Below are 23,495 nucleotides of genomic sequence, written 5' to 3' on the forward strand. Positions count from 1 at the left end.
ACACACTCTGGACATTTTATGACTAAGTACAGTAAATATCCTACAGACTGCTCCTTTAATCTACGATCACACCCTGGACATTTTATGACTAAGTACAGTAAATATCCTACAGATTGTTCCTTTAATCTACGATCACACCCTGGACATTTTATGACTAAGTACAGTAAATATCCTACAGACTGCTCCTTTAATCTACGATCACACCCTGGACATTTTATGACTAAGTACAGTAAATATCCTACAGATTGTTCCTTTAATCTACGATCACACCCTGGACATTTTATGACTAAGTACAGTAAATATCCTACAGATTGTTCCTTTAATCTACGATCACACCCTGGACATTTTATGACTAAGTACAGCAAATATCCTACAGACTGCTCCTTTAATCTACGATCACACCCTGGACATTTTATGACTAAGTACAGTAAATATCCTACAGACTGCTCCTTTAATCTACGATCACACCCTGGACATTTTATGTCTAAGTACAGTAAATATCTTACAGACTGCTCCTTTAATCTACGATCACACCCTGGACATTTTATGACTGAGTACAGTAAATATCCTACAGATTGCTCCTTTAATCTATGATCACACCCCGGACATTTTATGACTAAGTACAGTAAATATCCTACAGACTGCTCCTTTAATCTACGATCACACCCTGGACATTTTATGACTGAGTACAGTAAATATCTTACAGACTGCTCCTTTAATCTACGATCACACCCTGGACATTTTATGACTGAGTACAGTAAATATCCTACAGATTGCTCCTTTAATCTATGATCACACCCCGGACATTTTATGACTAAGTACAGTAAATATCCTACAGACTGCTCCTTTAATCTACGATCACACCCTGGACATTTTATGACTGAGTACAGTAAATATCCTACAGATTGCTCCTTTAATCTATGATCACACCCTGGACATTTTATGACTAAGTACAGTAAATATCCTACAGACTGTCCCTTTAATCTACGATCACACCCTGGACATTTTATGACTAAGTGCAGTAAATATCCTACAGACTGCTCCTTTAATCTACGATCACACCCTGGACATTTTATGACTAAGTACAGTAAATATCCTACAGATTGCTCCTTTAATCTACGATCACACCCTGGACATTTTATGACTAAGTACAGTAAATATCCTACAGACTGCTCCTTTAATCTACGGTCACATCCTGGACATTTTATGACTAAGTACAGTAAATATCCTACAGACTGTCCCTTTAATCTACGATCACACCCTGGACATTTTATGACTAAGTACAGTAAATATCCTACAGACTGTCCCTTTAATCTACGATCACACCCTGGACATTTTATGACTAAGTACAGTAAATATCCTACAGACTGCTCCTTTAATCTACGGTCACATCCTGGACATTTTATGACTGAGTACAGTAAATATCCTACAGACTGCTCCTTTAATCTATGATCACACTCTGGACATTTTATGACTAAGTACAGTAAATATTCTACAGATTGCTCCTTTAATCTATGATCACACCCTGGACATTTTATGACTGAGTACAGTAAATATCTTACAGACTGCTCCTTTAATCTACGATCACACCCTGGACATTTTATGACTGAGTACAGTAAATATCCTACAGATTGCTCCTTTAATCTATGATCACACCCTGGACATTTTATGACTAAGTACAGTAAATATCCTACAGACTGTCCCTTTAATCTACGATCACACCCTGGACATTTTATGACTAAGTGCAGTAAATATCCTACAGATTGCTCCTTTAATCTACGATCACACCCTGGACATTTTATGACTAAGTGCAGTAAATATCCTACAGACTGTTCCTTTAATCTACGATCACACCCTGGACATTTTATGACTGAGTACAGTAAATATCCTACAGATTGATCCTTTAATCTACGATTACACCCTGGACATTTTATGTCTAAGTACAGTAAATATCTTACAGACTGCTCCTTTAATCTACGATCACACCCTGGACATTTTATGACTGAGTACAGTAAATATCCTACAGATTGCTCCTTTAATCTATGATCACACCCCGGACATTTTATGACTAAGTACAGTAAATATCCTACAGACTGCTCCTTTAATCTACGATCACACCCTGGACATTTTATGACTGAGTACAGTAAATATCTTACAGACTGCTCCTTTAATCTACGATCACACCCTGGACATTTTATGACTGAGTACAGTAAATATCCTACAGATTGCTCCTTTAATCTATGATCACACCCCGGACATTTTATGACTAAGTACAGTAAATATCCTACAGACTGCTCCTTTAATCTACGATCACACCCTGGACATTTTATGACTGAGTACAGTAAATATCTTACAGACTGCTCCTTTAATCTACGATCACACCCTGGACATTTTATGACTGAGTACAGTAAATATCCTACAGATTGCTCCTTTAATCTATGATCACACCCCGGACATTTTATGACTAAGTACAGTAAATATCCTACAGACTGCTCCTTTAATCTACGGTCACATCCTGGACATTTTATGACTGAGTACAGTAAATATCCTACAGACTGCTCCTTTAATCTATGATCACACTCTGGACATTTTATGACTAAGTACAGTAAATATCCTACAGACTGCTCCTTTAATCTACGATCACACCCTGGACATTTTATGACTAAGTACAGTAAATATCCTACAGATTGCTCCTTTAATCTACGATCACACCCTGGACATTTTATGACTAAGTACAGTAAATATCCTACAGACTGCTCCTTTAATCTACGATCACACCCTGGACATTTTATGACTAAGTACAGTAAATATCCTACAGATTGTTCCTTTAATCTACGATCACACCCTGGACATTTTATGACTAAGTACAGTAAATATCCTACAGACTGCTCCTTTAATCTACGATCACACCCTGGACATTTTATGACTAAGTACAGTAAATATCCTACAGATTGTTCCTTTAATCTACGATCACACCCTGGACATTTTATGACTAAGTACAGCAAATATCCTACAGACTGCTCCTTTAATCTACGATCACACCCTGGACATTTTATGACTAAGTACAGTAAATATCCTACAGACTGCTCCTTTAATCTACGATCACACCCTGGACATTTTATGACTGAGTACAGTAAATATCCTACAGATTGATCCTTTAATCTACGATCACACCCTGGACATTTTATGTCTAAGTACAGTAAATATCTTACAGACTGCTCCTTTAATCTACGATCACACCCTGGACATTTTATGACTGAGTACAGTAAATATCCTACAGATTGCTCCTTTAATCTATGATCACACCCGGACATTTTATGACTAAGTACAGTAAATATCCTACAGACTGCTCCTTTAATCTACGATCACACCCTGGACATTTTATGACTGAGTACAGTAAATATCTTACAGACTGCTCCTTTAATCTACGATCACACCCTGGACATTTTATGACTGAGTACAGTAAATATCCTACAGATTGCTCCTTTAATCTATGATCACACCCCGGACATTTTATGACTAAGTACAGTAAATATCCTACAGACTGCTCCTTTAATCTACGATCACACCCTGGACATTTTATGACTGAGTACAGTAAATATCCTACAGATTGCTCCTTTAATCTATGATCACACCCTGGACATTTTATGACTAAGTACAGTAAATATCCTACAGACTGTCCCTTTAATCTACGATCACACCCTGGACATTTTATGACTAAGTGCAGTAAATATCCTACAGACTGCTCCTTTAATCTACGATCACACCCTGGACATTTTATGACTAAGTACAGTAAATATCCTACAGATTGCTCCTTTAATCTACGATCACACCCTGGACATTTTATGACTAAGTACAGTAAATATCCTACAGACTGCTCCTTTAATCTACGGTCACATCCTGGACATTTTATGACTAAGTACAGTAAATATCCTACAGACTGTCCCTTTAATCTACGATCACACCCTGGACATTTTATGACTAAGTACAGTAAATATCCTACAGACTGTCCCTTTAATCTACGATCACACCCTGGACATTTTATGACTAAGTACAGTAAATATCCTACAGACTGCTCCTTTAATCTACGGTCACATCCTGGACATTTTATGACTGAGTACAGTAAATATCCTACAGACTGCTCCTTTAATCTATGATCACACTCTGGACATTTTATGACTAAGTACAGTAAATATTCTACAGATTGCTCCTTTAATCTATGATCACACCCTGGACATTTTATGACTGAGTACAGTAAATATCCTACAGACTGTTCCTTTAATCTACGATCACACCCTGGACATTTTATGACTGAGTACAGTAAATATCCTACAGACTGTTCCTTTAATCTACGATCACACCCTGGACATTTTATGACTAAGTACAGTAAATATCCTACAGACTGTTCCTTTAATCTACGATCACACCCTGGACATTTTATGACTGAGTACAGTAAATATCCTACAGACTGTTCCTTTAATCTACGATCACACCCTGGACATTTTATGACTGAGTACAGTAAATATCCTACAGACTGTTCCTTTAATCTACGATCACACCCTGGACATTTTATGACTAAGTACAGTAAATATCCTACAGACTGTTCCTTTAATCTACGATCACACCCTGGACATTTTATGACTAAGTACAGTAAATATCCTACAGACTGCTCCTTTAATCTACGATCACACCCTGGACATTTTATGACTAAGTACAGTAAATATCCTACAGATTGCTCCTTTAATCTACGATCACACCCTGGACATTTTATGACTAAGTACAGTAAATATCCTACAGACTGCTCCTTTAATCTACGATCACACCCTGGACATTTTATGACTAAGTACAGTAAATATCCTACAGATTGTTCCTTTAATCTACGATCACACCCTGGACATTTTATGACTAAGTACAGTAAATATCCTACAGACTGCTCCTTTAATCTACGATCACACCCTGGACATTTTATGACTAAGTACAGTAAATATCCTACAGATTGTTCCTTTAATCTACGATCACACCCTGGACATTTTATGACTAAGTACAGCAAATATCCTACAGACTGCTCCTTTAATCTACGATCACACCCTGGACATTTTATGACTAAGTACAGTAAATATCCTACAGACTGCTCCTTTAATCTACGATCACACCCTGGACATTTTATGACTGAGTACAGTAAATATCCTACAGATTGATCCTTTAATCTACGATCACACCCTGGACATTTTATGTCTAAGTACAGTAAATATCTTACAGACTGCTCCTTTAATCTACGATCACACCCTGGACATTTTATGACTGAGTACAGTAAATATCCTACAGATTGCTCCTTTAATCTATGATCACACCCCGGACATTTTATGACTAAGTACAGTAAATATCCTACAGACTGCTCCTTTAATCTACGATCACACCCTGGACATTTTATGACTGAGTACAGTAAATATCTTACAGACTGCTCCTTTAATCTACGATCACACCCTGGACATTTTATGACTGAGTACAGTAAATATCCTACAGATTGCTCCTTTAATCTATGATCACACCCCGGACATTTTATGACTAAGTACAGTAAATATCCTACAGACTGCTCCTTTAATCTACGATCACACCCTGGACATTTTATGACTGAGTACAGTAAATATCCTACAGATTGCTCCTTTAATCTATGATCACACCCTGGACATTTTATGACTAAGTACAGTAAATATCCTACAGACTGTCCCTTTAATCTACGATCACACCCTGGACATTTTATGACTAAGTGCAGTAAATATCCTACAGACTGCTCCTTTAATCTACGATCACACCCTGGACATTTTATGACTAAGTACAGTAAATATCCTACAGATTGCTCCTTTAATCTACGATCACACCCTGGACATTTTATGACTAAGTACAGTAAATATCCTACAGACTGCTCCTTTAATCTACGGTCACATCCTGGACATTTTATGACTAAGTACAGTAAATATCCTACAGACTGTCCCTTTAATCTACGATCACACCCTGGACATTTTATGACTAAGTACAGTAAATATCCTACAGACTGTCCCTTTAATCTACGATCACACCCTGGACATTTTATGACTAAGTACAGTAAATATCCTACAGACTGCTCCTTTAATCTACGGTCACATCCTGGACATTTTATGACTGAGTACAGTAAATATCCTACAGACTGCTCCTTTAATCTATGATCACACTCTGGACATTTTATGACTAAGTACAGTAAATATTCTACAGATTGCTCCTTTAATCTATGATCACACCCTGGACATTTTATGACTGAGTACAGTAAATATCCTACAGACTGTTCCTTTAATCTACGATCACACCCTGGACATTTTATGACTGAGTACAGTAAATATCCTACAGACTGTTCCTTTAATCTACGATCACACCCTGGACATTTTATGACTAAGTACAGTAAATATCCTACAGACTGTTCCTTTAATCTACGATCACACCCTGGACATTTTATGACTGAGTACAGTAAATATCCTACAGACTGTTCCTTTAATCTACGATCACACCCTGGACATTTTATGACTGAGTACAGTAAATATCCTACAGATTGATCCTTTAATCTACGATTACACCCTGGACATTTTATGTCTAAGTACAGTAAATATCTTACAGACTGCTCCTTTAATCTACGATCACACCCTGGACATTTTATGACTGAGTACAGTAAATATCCTACAGATTGCTTCTTTAATCTATGATCACACCTCGGACATTTTATGACTAATCACAGTAAATATCCTACAGACTGCTCCTTTAATCTACGATCACACCCTGGACATTTTATGACTGAGTACAGTAAATATCCTACAGATTGCTCCTTTAATCTATGATCACACCCTGGACATTTTATGACTAAGTACAGTAAATATCCTACAGACTGTCCCTTTAATCTACGATCACACCCTGGACATTTTATGACTAAGTGCAGTAAATATCCTACAGACTGCTCCTTTAATCTACGATCACACCCTGGACATTTTATGACTAAGTACAGTAAATATCCTACAGACTGCTCCTTTAATCTACGGTCACATCCTGGACATTTTATGACTGAGTACAGTAAATATCCTACAGACTGCTCCTTTAATCTATGATCACACTCTGGACATTTTATGACTAAGTACAGTAAATATCCTACAGACTGCTCCTTTAATCTACGATCACACCCTGGACATTTTATGACTGAGTACAGTAAATATCCTACAGACTGCTCCTTTAATCTACGATCACACCCTAGACATTTTATGACTAAGTACAGTAAATATCCTACAGATTGCTCCTTTAATTCATGATCACACCCTAGACATTTTATGACTAAGTACAGTAAATATCCTACAGATTGCTCCTTTAATCTACGATCACACCCTGGACATTTTATGACTAAGTACAGTAAATATTCTACAGACTGCTCCTTTAATCTACGATCACACCCTGGACATTTTATGACTAAGTACAGTAAATATCCTACAGACTGTCCCTTTAATCTACGATCACACCCTGGACATTTTATGACTAAGTGCAGTAAATATCCTACAGACTGCTCCTTTAATCTACGATCACACCCTGGACATTTTATGACTAAGTACAGTAAATATCCTACAGATTGCTCCTTTAATCTACGATCACACCCTGGACATTTTATGACTAAGTACAGTAAATATCCTACAGACTGCTCCTTTAATCTACGGTCACATCCTGGACATTTTATGACTAAGTACAGTAAATATTCTACAGACTGTCCCTTTAATCTACGATCACACCCTGGACATTTTATGACTAAGTACAGTAAATATCCTACAGACTGTCCCTTTAATCTACGATCACACCCTGGACATTTTATGACTAAGTACAGTAAATATCCTACAGACTGCTCCTTTAATCTACGGTCACATCCTGGACATTTTATGACTGAGTACAGTAAATATCCTACAGACTGCTCCTTTAATCTATGATCACACTCTGGACATTTTATGACTAAGTACAGTAAATATTCTACAGATTGCTCCTTTAATCTATGATCACACACTGGACATTTTATGACTGAGTACAGTAAATATCCTACAGACTGTTCCTTTAATCTACGATCACACCCTGGACATTTTATGACTGAGTACAGTAAATATCCTACAGACTGTTCCTTTAATCTACGATCACACCCTGGACATTTTATGACTGAGTACAGTAAATATCCTACAGACTGTTCCTTTAATCTACGATCACACCCTGGACATTTTATGACTGAGTACAGTAAATATCCTACAGATTGATCCTTTAATCTACGATTACACCCTGGACATTTTATGTCTAAGTACAGTAAATATCTTACAGACTGCTCCTTTAATCTACGATCACACCCTGGACATTTTATGACTGAGTACAGTAAATATCCTACAGATTGCTCCTTTAATCTATGATCACACCTCGGACATTTTATGACTAATCACAGTAAATATCCTACAGACTGCTCCTTTAATCTACGATCACACCCTGGACATTTTATGACTGAGTACAGTAAATATCCTACAGATTGCTCCTTTAATCTATGATCACACCCTGGACATTTTATGACTAAGTACAGTAAATATCCTACAGACTGTCCCTTTAATCTACGATCACACCCTGGACATTTTATGACTAAGTGCAGTAAATATCCTACAGACTGCTCCTTTAATCTACGATCACACCCTGGACATTTTATGACTAAGTACAGTAAATATCCTACAGACTGCTCCTTTAATCTACGGTCACATCCTGGACATTTTATGACTGAGTACAGTAAATATCCTACAGACTGCTCCTTTAATCTATGATCACACTCTGGACATTTTATGACTAAGTACAGTAAATATCCTACAGACTGCTCCTTTAATCTACGATCACACCCTGGACATTTTATGACTGAGTACAGTAAATATCCTACAGACTGCTCCTTTAATCTACGATCACACCCTAGACATTTTATGACTAAGTACAGTAAATATCCTACAGATTGCTCCTTTAATTCATGATCACACCCTAGACATTTTATGACTAAGTACAGTAAATATCCTACAGATTGCTCCTTTAATCTACGATCACACCCTGGACATTTTATGACTAAGTACAGTAAATATTCTACAGACTGCTCCTTTAATCTACGATCACACCCTGGACATTTTATGACTAAGTACAGTAAATATCCTACAGACTGTCCCTTTAATCTACGATCACACCCTGGACATTTTATGACTAAGTGCAGTAAATATCCTACAGACTGCTCCTTTAATCTACGATCACACCCTGGACATTTTATGACTAAGTACAGTAAATATCCTACAGATTGCTCCTTTAATCTACGATCACACCCTGGACATTTTATGACTAAGTACAGTAAATATCCTACAGACTGCTCCTTTAATCTACGGTCACATCCTGGACATTTTATGACTAAGTACAGTAAATATTCTACAGACTGTCCCTTTAATCTACGATCACACCCTGGACATTTTATGACTAAGTACAGTAAATATCCTACAGACTGTCCCTTTAATCTACGATCACACCCTGGACATTTTATGACTAAGTACAGTAAATATCCTACAGACTGCTCCTTTAATCTACGGTCACATCCTGGACATTTTATGACTGAGTACAGTAAATATCCTACAGACTGCTCCTTTAATCTATGATCACACTCTGGACATTTTATGACTAAGTACAGTAAATATTCTACAGATTGCTCCTTTAATCTATGATCACACACTGGACATTTTATGACTGAGTACAGTAAATATCCTACAGACTGTTCCTTTAATCTACGATCACACCCTGGACATTTTATGACTGAGTACAGTAAATATCCTACAGACTGTTCCTTTAATCTACGATCACACCCTGGACATTTTATGACTAAGTACAGTAAATATCCTACAGACTGTTCCTTTAATCTACGATCACACCCTGGACATTTTATGACTGAGTACAGTAAATATCCTACAGACTGCTCCTTTAATCTATGATCACACCCTGGACATTTTATGACTGAGTACAGTAAATATCCTACAGACTGTTCCTTTAATCTACGATCACACCCTGGACATTTTATGACTGAGTACAGTAAATATCCTACAGATTGATCCTTTAATCTACGATTACACCCTGGACATTTTATGTCTAAGTACAGTAAATATCTTACAGACTGCTCCTTTAATCTACGATCACACCCTGGACATTTTATGACTGAGTACAGTAAATATCCTACAGATTGCTCCTTTAATCTATGATCACACCTCGGACATTTTATGACTAATCACAGTAAATATCCTACAGACTGCTCCTTTAATCTACGATCACACCCTGGACATTTTATGACTGAGTACAGTAAATATCCTACAGATTGCTCCTTTAATCTATGATCACACCCTGGACATTTTATGACTAAGTACAGTAAATATCCTACAGACTGTCCCTTTAATCTACGATCACACCCTGGACATTTTATGACTAAGTGCAGTAAATATCCTACAGACTGCTCCTTTAATCTACGATCACACCCTGGACATTTTATGACTAAGTACAGTAAATATACTACAGACTGCTCCTTTAATCTACGGTCACATCCTGGACATTTTATGACTGAGTACAGTAAATATCCTACAGACTGCTCCTTTAATCTACGATCACACCCTAGACATTTTATGACTAAGTACAGTAAATATCCTACAGATTGCTCCTTTAATTCATGATCACACCCTAGACATTTTATGACTAAGTACAGTAAATATCCTACAGATTGCTCCTTTAATCTACGATCACACCCTGGACATTTTATGACTAAGTACAGTAAATATTCTACAGACTGCTCCTTTAATCTACGATCACACCCTGGACATTTTATGACTAAGTACAGTAAATATCCTACAGACTGTCCCTTTAATCTACGATCACACCCTGGACATTTTATGACTGAGTACAGCAAATATCCTACAGATTGCTCCTTTAATTCATGATCACACCCTAGACATTTTATGACTAAGTACAGTAAATATCCTACAGATTGCTCCTTTAATCTACGATCACACCCTGGACATTTTATGACTAAGTACAGTAAATATCCTACAGACTGCTCCTTTAATCTACGATCACACCCTGGACATTTTATGACTAAGTACAGTAAATATATACAACAATATCATAAAAAAGGGGGTGTGTCCCCTTACTGTCTGCTGCCTGTGCTGCTGCGCTGTGAATAAAGTGTTGAACATTCACTCCTCTACCTCCCTGTGCTCTCTTCCAGACAGCGGTGCGTCTCGTCTAGGCTCAGAATCATCTCCAACATCTTCTTTATTTAACTAATTACACACAGAACTCTTATATCTCCACAACACTCTCTGTTACGTATAAAGTGTTATGGACTGTGTCCTGAAGCTGTGAGCGATATCCAGCCTCTGACCTAAAACACTAGGCTAATGTTCTGGGGCCGTCCACTTGACATTGAACTGACAGCGGCCCGTTCCCTAAAAGGACTTTAATGTTCCTGAGGGACACTGTTCACAGTTCAACAGAGATGTGTTTGGACCTCATTTCTTAGCCGTTATTGGTCTGTTCTGGACCAGAGAACTAACTAAATCTGACCTTAAGTTATTCCCATGTTTCCATTTCTCCCACAGAGCAGTTTGAGAGAGAGCCACTGCAGGACTTTCCCTGTTCCACTGAGGTTACTATCTCTCCCCATAAAGGAGCGCTCAGTGGCCTTTTACATTTACAGTCTTCTATGTTCACATTCATAACGTGCTTCTAAAAACCCCACATCAAACCTGCGCCTGTAGAGTCTGTACAGAGAGGTTCACTCTTATACCGCCCCCTGTCCGCCGGCGGGTAATAAACCACTCAGTGTTATATCCGTCAGTGTATCTCAGGTGTTACAGCTCCAACATCGACAGAGACCACATTAAAGATTAAACTCTGCCTTTTATATAGAACTCCACTCGATAAATCAGTGTTTCTGCTCCAAATACACCTTTCCAGGAGAGTAATGTAAATGTATTAGTGACAGTGCAGATATTCAGAGTTTTCACTGCTCCATATTTGAGTCAATGTTTACATCATACACCACTGGAACGGACAGACTCTCAGGATCACGAGGATATAAGTCATTATAGTCTACAATGTAGGACTACGGAATTAACCCCGAAACAATACAGTTATCACACACTTCAGATCTTTTTCACAAAAACAAACCCGCGGCGTCTCGAAGCCTCACACAAACAAAGAGAAACACAGACTCTCCTCAGTGTGTCTCCCTCAAAACCAGACCGATCTGAGTCTCTCCGTCAAACCGTTCGGGAGTAATCCTCATGTTGGTGTCAGGAGGACTGACCCAAACAAACAGTCCCCAATAAATAGTACACAACTCCAAATAAGAATTAAAATATGACCCCGTGGAGCTCACACAGCGTCATGGAGCTTAGGCTCTCGGCTTTCAACGACACGTCAATCAAGTCTGTAGACCAATCAGGAGCAGAGTTATGGCGATGGAGGCGGGACAAACACAGACCCCTGCTTCAGAGAAACGCTTATGTTTTCAGCTCCTAACGGACCCAGACCCCGCGAGAGAGACTCAAACGGTTTTATTCGGCGGCCACCAGCTCCACAAACAATAATCAAGTCAATAAACATGTTTCAAAGCTTAGATTTCTTTCACTAGCTGCCTTTCCCCCACTGAGGACATTTAAACACAGGAGGGGTGTGGGGGAGGGTGCCTCGCTCTACAGCCAATCAGAGAGAAGGTCCCGCCTCCCGACACCTCAGTCATTTAAAGGGACAGTGCAGTGGGTGAGAAACAAGTGTAAACTTCAGACTTAAAGTAAATCAGAGTAAAACACACCATAACTAAGGGTTTTACTGTTTGGTGAGGGGTAAAGGCCACTTGGAGAGAGACACTATGTTGGCATTAGGTCTAGACAAGATATATACACTGTATTTCTGCAGTAAGAAATAACGGAGAGGCCACCTGCCCACTGTCTACTCCAGCTTCAATAACTTCAAATCAGTAGGAGGTATCAACTCCACATTTTACCTGATGAAAGTAGACCCCTGGAGACAAGTTTAAAGAGGAAAAAGTCTTGGGACTGTTGTAAATTGTGATTTCCTTTATATGAACTGTACCATTTCTCCTGGCGTTTGGACTGGTTTGGAGGGTCACACTCTCCCTAAACTCACCTCATCTGATGAGCTCAGTCTGTGAGACAAACATGGTTCATCTCACCACAGTGCACCAGGAGCTCAGAGGATGTTTACGGCCTGGTTGTTTAGGGCTTGTTTTACGACAGCGCCCCATGATGTGTTAGGACAGTTCTTCCTGTTTTCAGGTCCTGTTTCTGTTCTAGTAGATAATGATCAGTCCATGTGTAAGGTGCAGAATGGGGAATAAAGATGTGTGTCTCTCACAGACCCTCAGATCAGTCTGAGACCAGACCATATTCCAGATCAGACTTCATTCTGGAACTAGAGCGCTCAGTAAACAGCATTAAATCCAGACTGGTCTCCGCTCTTCATTTAGAAACCGTCAGAAGACAAGTTTACAACAGACTCATGAACTCTTCAGTTTACAGTCACTAACATTTACATTATTTTCACAAATCAGAACAACGCCGACATGTTTCTGTGGTTTTCATCAGATTCTGAGCACATTCAGATACACTTCAAGACTCTAAATGGTGTCTGTTACAGATTTGAAGGGTGTTCTGTGAAATTAAATGATGATAAAGCCTCTAGTTTATTCACTGCCTGAGCAGGAACCCTCCAGATTTGGGAATGGAATTTCAGGGACGGAAAATGGAAATAAGCCCTGGACTGTGTACCGTTGCCTTAGTAACTAAAGATTATGGAGCTGAACCAATGACATAAGTATCTGAATCTGAAATTTGAATATTTGAATTATATTTGTCTGAATATTTTATATCTGAATTATTTTTGATAAACATTTGATAAAAGTGAAATTCTGAGGTGGTGAAATGTTCAGATTTGAAAAATTCACATTAAAAATATTCAGAGAAAAATACGCATCTAGGCCAGAGGTGAATCAGTGGATTTCTCAGGAAAAGTGAACTTCCACAGAGAGATCGATCAGTGTTTAACTGAATAAAAACTGACTGAACCTCTGACCAATTCACACAGCGCCTCTGTTTAACTTCACACCAGAAACAGAACAAATCTCCGGATGATAAAGACACGAGTGCGTGGGTGTTTTTCACTGATTTTAGACGAGGGGCTGGACCTCCATTACACACAGCACTGTTTTATAATCAGACCTTTATGAAAATGTGAGTGTTTCTACAGAAATGACTGCTGTGTCCATATCCTGGTAAATAAAGGTGTGTGTGTTCAGGAACGTTAAATATATCACTGTTTAATAAACTGTATTAATGATCTGACCGTTTTCTCGTGCAGACGTCGTTTCTGTACAGTGCCTCTCTTAAAAACACGCTAAAGTTCGGGGAAACGCTCTGTTGATGACAGGAGCTTTAAAGAGAAGATTTTAATGGTGATGTGTCGTTAAACACAGGGACCTTTACATTTAATGAATCAGAATAATACAATCTTAATGAAGGAACAGGGCGTTTATGAGGAAATGTTTAAATATCTGTAAAGGTCTGACTGATTAAACAGTGTCTGTGATGGAGAGTCAGTCCTCGTTAAAACACTGATCAGACCACTCTCTCTCTCTGGTGTTGGGACTTAGTTTGGAGTTCTCTCCTGTTTCTCTGTAAAGTTAAACAGAAAAGCTGTGGGGAACCCGTCAGAAAGGCAGTAAATCTGTGGGTTACGGACAGAGGAGGCTTTCCATCAGAAAATGAAAGACGTGTGTGTCACAGAAACACCTCCACACATTAATAAGAGATTACCATTAAAATCTCAACCGCTTTCAACACATTTCTGTCTGAACGTGCAGTAAAACACTGTAAAGTTGAGCAGAGCTCGGCTCAGTGCAGTGTGAACGGTGTTAGAGCCGTAGTCATGGAAACGAAGCGACGAGGCCGTGTTCTATTTCTACTCTCAGTCCCCTTCACCACTTAAACACTGCGCCCTTTTGGCTGATGGTTACACTGTCATTAAAGTGCTCACTTCAGAGAAGGACTGAGGTCTCAGGGCAGGATTTGGGACGGTGTGAGACTGCTCTGTGATTGGTGGCCTTGAGAAGAGGGCGCTGTGATTGGTTAATGCTGCGATCGATCTCTCTGTAGAAGTTTACTTTTTCCTGAGAAGCCCGCTGTTTGACCTCTGACCTAGATTCGTATTTTTTAAATCTGAATATTTTTATGTGAATTTTTTAAAACTGAATATTTCACCACCTCAGAATTTGAAGTTTATCAAACACCATACAAAAATAATTCAGATATAATATATTCAGACAAATATAATTCAAATATTGAGAATTCAGATTCAAATACTTATCTCATTGATTCAGCTCCATAAATAAATAAGTTTTCCTCTTTTAGTAAGAGTCTGAAATGAGCCAAAAGTACATTAGTGTGTGATGGACACAGCTGTGTGACTGTTAAAGTGGTAGTTCTACATCTGCTGAGTCAGTGTATGACCCACAGTAGACCACACTCAGCAGTCTTCCAGTTCACAGGAGCAGACTGGAGGAAGACTGTGAACTGGAAGAAAGCTGAACACTGTCTACTGGGTCATACACTGACTAGGCATCAGTACCTCATCCCCACTTCAGAACAACAGAAATATCCCTTTAATAGGAATATGATGTTGAACAGAGCACAGTCATAACTTTAACTATTTTAATCATGTTCATATCTTCAGGCCTCGCCACGAGCAGTTTATTATATTTGTAAAAGTATTCCATTCATTAAAAACAACTGATCTGAAATGTATATCCCCCTTGTCCTTTTTACGCTACACAGGAGGCCGATGATCCGACAGATGAGCTACTGTCTCTGACTTTACGTCTACAAGGTGGACCAACGAGGGAGGAGTGTCTCACAGAGTGGACAGAGAGTGGACACAGGGTTTAAAAACTCCAGCAGCACTGCTGTGTCTGATCCACTCTACACCAGCACAACACACACTAACACACCACCACCACGTCAGTGTCACTGCAGCGCTGAGAATGATCCACCACCACATCACACCTGCTCTGTGGGGGACCTGACCTTTGTTACGCTGCGCTGTGTATGTGTGTGTATTCTCTCTCTCTCTCTCTCTCACTATCTCTGAAAATTTATAGGTTCTGCAATCTGTTCCAGTCCATGATTGTTCACCCGTCTAGAGTTCATTCCATGTTCCAGTTCGTGTATTTGTGCGTCGTCCTGAGTCCGGTCCAACATCCAGTCCATGTGTTGTCTGTCAACGTTTCATCTACGTCATCTCGGCGGGAATCATAAATACGTCTCTGTGTACACTGTTAGGAAGCTTTGTTTTGTGTTGTGATTTGTGTTGTGTATATTGAATTCTGTTTGCCTGGTTTTGACTTTGATCCATTCCTACTTCGACTACGAGTTTGTGTTTGCCCTTTTTTTTGAATACTGACGCTAGTTCTATCTTTTGTAAATTATTGTAAACACTGTGTATATATTTCACCAGAGTAGAGCTGGCTGCCGTTTGTTTTGGGAGTGGGTTTTGTGTGTGTTTTTGTGGATAGACAGGGAGGAAGGTAAGGTGTTGTCTTTTGTTTCCTTTTGTTTACACTTAGGTAAGTTAGAGCTGTTTGTGGGTCAGTTAGGAGGGGTGTTTGTTTGTTGTTTTTCAGGCTAAAGGCCATCCTGAAGTTCACTGGTGTTTGGTTTCATTGTACATATCACATCTACAATATACATTCTATTCATTATCCATTCTGTGTTTCCGTTTGTGTCCTTTTTGTTTCACCATTTACATCTGTTACAGTTATTCCCTTCACATATATTAATCCCAACACACATCCCTCCTCCTGTTACGGCTCAACCCTAGACTGGGTCGTAACAGAAGTTGGGGGCTCGTCCTGTCTTCATTTTCTGGTTGTTTTTTGTTGTTTTTTCTGACTGGTGGTTTTCTTTTTTGTGGGGGGGGGGGTGAAGATGGCTAGTTTTGATTTGTCCGTGTTTGCTCTTTGCCCCTCTTTGGAGGTGTTTGATTCGTGTCGTGTTGTCGATCTGCTTTTGATAGCGGATTTCTTTTCTGTAAGTGTCCCTCGCTCTGCTCCAAAACGGGAGATTAAGGAGGCCTTGGAGGCCCAATTAGTTAGAAGGGGAATTTTGCCTGAGAGGAGGGTTTCTCCGGGTGTTGCTTTGAGTCCAGCTCGGAGTACGGACGCGACGGAGGCCGTGGACGACTCTGAGTTTCTGCCGCGCATAGATCCCGGTGTTTCCCTCTCTCCTGTGTTAGATCCGCGCTTGGCCATTCGACTTAAAGAGCTAGAGCTGGAAATAAAGATTCAGGAGCGTGAGGCAGAGTTACTCCGGTTTAAGGCAGTGCAAGTTGAAGCTGAGAAGGAGCTTGTGTTAAAAAGAATGAGTCTGGGGGATTATAAGCCTGTCCCTCTCCCTCGCAGTGCGGCCTCTCCCACGGCGCACTCTCCTGCTCCTGATAGCGTTCAGGCACCGGCCACGCCACCGGTTCCCAAGCCCCGCTCTCCAGCTCGCTCAACGGCCGTAAGTACAGCGCGGGATTTTGATGTGAGTCGGCAGATCGGTCTGGTTCCTGCTTTCAGGGAAAATGAGGTGGACTCTTATTTTCCGATTTTTGAGGAACGGTGTGAAAGGGGATAAAGTATGCAGAGCAACATTTAGCACACACTCTTATCCAGAGCGACTTACAAAAGTGCTCTGTGTTCAGTCAGAGTCTGTGTTCTAGTAAGTACCAATAGGTTAGAGTCTAAAATCCCCTTGAGCTCAGACGCTGTCAGAAGAGGAGCCAGTGCTGATATTAGAAAGAAAACTAGAGAATTAAACACCACATTAATTTAATACCAAACAACACCTAGTCAGTGTTTATACGGATGTGTTTACATCTAAAAAGAAGATAGAGTTAAGTACAGAATAAGGGCAAATACAGTTCATTTCTACAATAATTAGTGCTCACTCAACAGATGGAACAGATCAATCCCAGTCTGTAATTCTAGAGCTACATAGTGCTCCTCTGTGGTGAATGGAGCTGATCAAAGGGGGGTTTAGTTCCACTGTTACGGAGGGGGTCATCAGAATCTGATATGAATCTTTGTTTTGTTTTAATTCCTTTGTTGTTTGTTTGATTGTAAACATCAGCTTGTGTCTGTTTCAGTTTCACCAACAGAAATGGTCCAAAGATAAGCTCCTGTTTCATTAAAATGAAGTAAACGTTAGTGATAGAAGGTCATTTTTATGGCCTTTTCACAAACAACACACAGTTTTTCTGTCTTCTTTCTGTCTCTAGCTAGCTGCATACTAACCCTGCAGCTGTTAATATAAACACATACATTCATTCACACACAAACAGACACACACATTTACTCACACACCAGGACAGTTATTAGAGAAGCCCATTCAAATAAGCTCCATGTGTTTGGACTGTGGGAGGAGTCCCCAGAGTAAACCTACACAGACAGGGGAGAGAGAACACGGAGGCTCCACCCAGAGGATAGCCATCTCCTGCTAGTGGCATGCTAACTCTGATACTAGCAGATGATATCAACCAAAGGAACTCGTCTATTAGCTGCCTGCTAACATCGCTAATACTGACAGAGGGAACACTTCTCCAGTTAGTGACATGCTAAAGCTTTTACTAATGACTGTAAATACGGATGTGTGAGAGAGAGAGACAGAGAGTCACAGGCAGAGAGGAGAGAGAGAATGAGAGAAAAAAGAAATAGAGAAGAAGAGAGAGTTGGGCAGTGAGAAAGAGTGACAGAGAGAGTGTGAGAGACTTACATTTTCTCAGACTGGGTTTGATCCACTTCTGCCCTGAATTCTCCATCCTGAAACAAACACACACAGAGGACAGAGTGTGATGATACAGAAGTAATAAAGAATAAACAGATCTGTGTCCTGTGATGGACTGGTGATGAGTTTGTGCTGGTCTTTGTCCAGACGGAGGAAAAAGGTCGTTCTAATGTCCTCTTTATTCCCAAACGCTGGAACGGTTCGGAAAAGTAGAGGGACACATTAAAATGATCCTCCTGGGTGTGGAGTAAAGACACAGAGACTGGACGTGTCCTGTGTGTCCACTAAGACCAGCTCTGAGTGTGTGTCTCCGGACCCTCAGGGATGTGAAGGTGAGGGGGTGTCACTTCTCTAGCTAACAACGCTCAGGCTATAGAAGTGAGAGTGAATCAGAGAGAGTGTGAGAGAGAGCGTTAGTGTGTGTGTGTGTGTGTGTTAGAGTGAGAGAATGAATCACAGAGAGAGAGTGTGAGTGTGTGTGTGTGTGTGTTTTCCTGTTCTGTTTTTGTTTTCCTTTGTCTATCATCTGCTCTTTCAGCACATGATTTTCTGTTTGTTTTGGTCCTTGTCTCTGCTTTAGCTCCACCCTCTTGTCATTGTCTCCACCTGTGTCTCCTCTGTGGTCCTGCCCCTCAGGTATTCCTTGTTTCATTAACCCCTTATCTGGTCTTGTGTGTAGATGTTGGTTTCTGTTTGTGTCTTACTCATGTCTACACCAGGTCTGTTGAGTCCCATGTTTCATCTCATATTAGTCCCTTCTGTCAGTCGTCTGTCTTGTCTCCATTCAAGTCCAGTCTCAAGTCCATTGTGATCTGTTCATCTTTTGTCTTGTTTTCCAGGCTCCTCTTCTTCGGTCCCCCAGCTCCGGGGGGTGGGGGGGGGGGTCTAGGTCTACGCGCCCTGGGAGTTGTGCGCTCATTGCTAACAGTTAAATTACTGGGACCAGCAAGGAAACATTTATTCACAGCTGAAGTGCCCTTGAGCAAGGCCCCTAACCCCCAAACTGCTCCCCGGGCACAGAGGTTTGTGTGTGTGTGTGTCTCCCCAGATAGGTCAAATGCAGAGAAGCAATTTCCCTAAGGGACTCAAGGTGTTTCTTCTTCTAACAATGCTGTCAAAAGAAGAACTAGGCTCGGGCAAGTTTAAAAACGAAAAAAAAACAAAACATTATTTTTGCAAATGATTTTGTTTTATAATATGTTAAATGAATCAGATATAATTTTGCATCAAATTATACAGAATACCTTTGTAATGTATATACCTCAGTATATATTATTTTTACTTATAAAATCAACAAAACCTAATCAGGGTTTGAAATGTCTTTTACCTATGATACAGAATATTTTGTTAATAACTGACAAAATTACTGAATCAGTGCAGGTGTCCCATTTATTACAGAGTATGTTTAAGTTGACAAAAATTTAATTGTGCAGTACCATTTCCTGATGGATGTTGCAGGGAACAGTTGTGTAAGTTTGTATTTTATTGTATTTTAGGGTTAGTATTAAAACAATATTTTAAACTTAAAGCAGTGATCTGATGATTACTGAAAGAATAACCTACATGTTTTGACTCAGTACTGTTCATCATCCATCTGACACCTGGCATTTGTCTCTCAAGCAGAAGGTGGAACGGTTGCCATTTGTTAATGAAGGTTTAAGAAGTTTTGCTGAGCAAGGAAGTCAACAGATGGATCTGAAACTGTGTGCTAAACAAACTAAATGATCCTTAGTATAAATTTGTTAATTTATCAAAAAGGGAGAGGTTTGTGTAATCCACAATTTTAAGGAATAATTTTAAAGGAATAGTACATTGTTGGAGTGGATGCTGCATCTGAGGAACTGATCGTGGCACAAAAGGGCAGTAAAAAACATTACTAGGTGGCATTAAGGGCAGTGAAATATTTTACTATATGACTCTAAAGCACAATGAAACCTATTAATGGACGGAGCTAAAAATGCATTCTGGGTAATTTTGGAAATGCTTCAGCTGGATGGGGATTAACCACTGTAAACCAGGCATGACCAGGTGGACACCTGAGAAAACTGAGCCAAAACAGGAGTGGAGAAATGAAAGAACTGACAAAACTAGCCAGAATGAGCAATGTGCCTTGATTAATGCAGCTGTTTCATACTCTGTGTGTGTGTGTGTGTGTGTGTGTAATGTGCCTGCACTGTGTGTAAGATTGTATCTGAGCTGTGTGTGAGTTGTGTGTGGCTCATTATCATTAAAAAGAACAGGTGCTAAAACCAGCCGTAATGAACAGGGCAGTTTAGAGAGGGTTTTGACCAAAGCAGGTCACAGATGTATCATTAAGACTACCAACTGTGTTCCCTTGTGGAAAAGGGAAAACTATGTCGACTTTAAACTGCCAATCCTTTACTTATCTGATGTTTACAAGGTTTTCAAAGACTCTCTCTCTCTCTCTCTCTCTCTCTCTCTCTCTCTCTCTACCTGAGTGTGTGTAGACTGCAGAGTGGATCAGAGAGCAGTTTCTCTCCAGACTCTCCCGGGTGATTGTAGGTCAGATCCAGTTCTTTCAGCTGGGAGGGGTTTGATTTCAGAGCTGAAGCCAGAAAAGAACAGCCTTCTTCTGCTATTAAACAACCAGATAATCTGAAGAAAGCATGGGAAATGGAAAGAAGAATTGAGGGATGATGCAAAATTAGCTACATATATATCATCTTACAACAGAAAAAATAAACATAACATTTTATGAAACATATTCCAACACTCTGATATTAAAAATGATGAACATGGCCATAATAACACCTTCATCAGAACTTACTCAGCATGTAAAATAATCAGATTTCTTTAGCAAGATACCATTTGTGTTTTGATATTAAAATTTATATCAGAGAAGCACTGAGTTTAACAGGTGAATATGTTCCTTTAAGGAATGAACCTTTACCTGAGAATCTCCAGTTTACAGTGTGAACTATTCAGTCCTTCAGAGAGCTTCTCCACTCCTGAATCCCTCAGGTCATTGGTACTGAGGTCTATTTCTCTCAGAGAGCAGGTCTCTGATTGTACAACTGAACCCAGACTTTTACAAGACTTTTCCCCCAAATCACACAAAGCCAGTCTGAAACCAGAGGAAATGTGTTACAGGATCATTCTGAGTGAACTAAGAGGATGTTCAGTCTGTTTAAGGTAGTGAATGATAGATGGAACAGCCAGCCTGGTGTAATCCCTGTGTATGATGTTAAAACTCCAGTGTTCAGAATCTGTGCAATTACCAAGGTATATATAAATAATCTTTCAGAACCACAGAATAACCCCTATATTATTCTGGACTCACTGGTCTTTATATTAGAATAAGCCTGGGACTCTATATGGTAAATTTAGACACCCTATGAAACTGAAATCAAACTTCTTTATTATACTTTTGTTGAAAATAATTAATGATAATTTTGCTATATTTGTTCCTATTCATTCAATGTAATATAATACAATGGTTTTATGTAAATAAAAGAAAGCTCTTTTTTGAGGAACTAAAATATTTGTCTTTAATGCAGATAAAAACAGAGTAGTCTTTAAACCATCACCATACAGTATGTTCACAGCTTATGTGAATGTATGTAAAATGTATGTAAAAAAGATCCTAGAAAGCTGACCTGAGGATCTCCAGTTTACAGTGTGAACTCTTCAGTGCATCACAGAGCTTCTCCACTCCTGAATCCTGCAGGCCATTGTGAGTGAGGTCCAGTTCTCTCAGGACACAATGTTGTGATTGTAGAGCTGACAGGAGATATTCACATGACTTCACTGAGAGATTACAGATGACTAATCTGAAAAAAATAAATACAGAGAACATATGTGAGGGACTGTCATAACCAAATCATACAGAGTGTTCAGTAGTGAAAATTATAATTGATGAACAAAACTGATCTTGTGTTACATAAAACTACCTTACATAGAATTACAAACGCATCGGTGTGATCACCAAAACATTTTTGCAGGACAACTTTGCCCCTGCTTTATCATGAACCTACTAACCCCTTTGTTTTTATTGTTTTCCCTTTGTCTTGTTTTCTTCCTCCTGTGTCTCTCAAGCTTTGAGATGTCCTGTTCCTGCTGCTCTCCAGGTGTTGCCATGACCCTGACCCTGTGTATCCTGTACAAGATCCTGGCCTTGTCTCACCTACAGTTGGTCATACTTCTTATACCTCCAGTGGGAGACATCCAGGGGGAATCCTGATCAGATGCCCTAACCATATCAACGGGCTACTCTCAACATGAAGGAGAAATGAGTGTACACCATGGTCCATCTCACAATCTTTCTCATCACCCTGAGACCCTGAGATACCTGAATTCCTTTAGTTCCTGGAGAGAACGTGCCATATTTTCCCAAGAGACAACCTTGATTTCAGATTTTGAGGAGCTTCTCTGCATACTAACCGCTTCACACTCAGCTGCAAATTACTTAAGTGCATGTAGTAGACCTACCTTATAAAGAGTAAGAAGGGCAGCATCATCTACAAATAGCAAATACACATTGCCCCCCTACACTCCGGGAGCACCCCCACAGAATGTCTCGAGGAACATGGTCATATGTCATCTTCAGATCCA

General features: G+C 39.6%; 1 protein-coding gene across 2 annotated transcripts in view; it reads right to left on the bottom strand.

Annotated features, from left to right (window-relative positions):
• The window catches only part of LOC136699709 (uncharacterized), a 77,023-nt gene that overhangs the window by 15,193 nt on the left and 38,335 nt on the right, over positions 1-23,495 (bottom strand). For both annotated transcript variants that reach the window (XM_066674636.1, XM_066674637.1), the window contains exons 10-13: positions 22,541-22,714; positions 21,835-22,008; positions 21,378-21,539; positions 18,912-18,958 (exon numbers count right to left, since the gene is read on the bottom strand). In XM_066674636.1, the coding sequence (XP_066530733.1) occupies positions 18,912-18,958; positions 21,378-21,539; positions 21,835-22,008; positions 22,541-22,714 (557 nt within the window). The remainder of the gene's footprint in view (positions 1-18,911; positions 18,959-21,377; positions 21,540-21,834; positions 22,009-22,540; positions 22,715-23,495) is intronic.

This window comes from Hoplias malabaricus, chromosome 6 (genome assembly GCF_029633855.1).
Source record: "Hoplias malabaricus isolate fHopMal1 chromosome 6, fHopMal1.hap1, whole genome shotgun sequence".
NCBI lineage: Eukaryota > Metazoa > Chordata > Actinopteri > Characiformes > Erythrinidae > Hoplias > Hoplias malabaricus.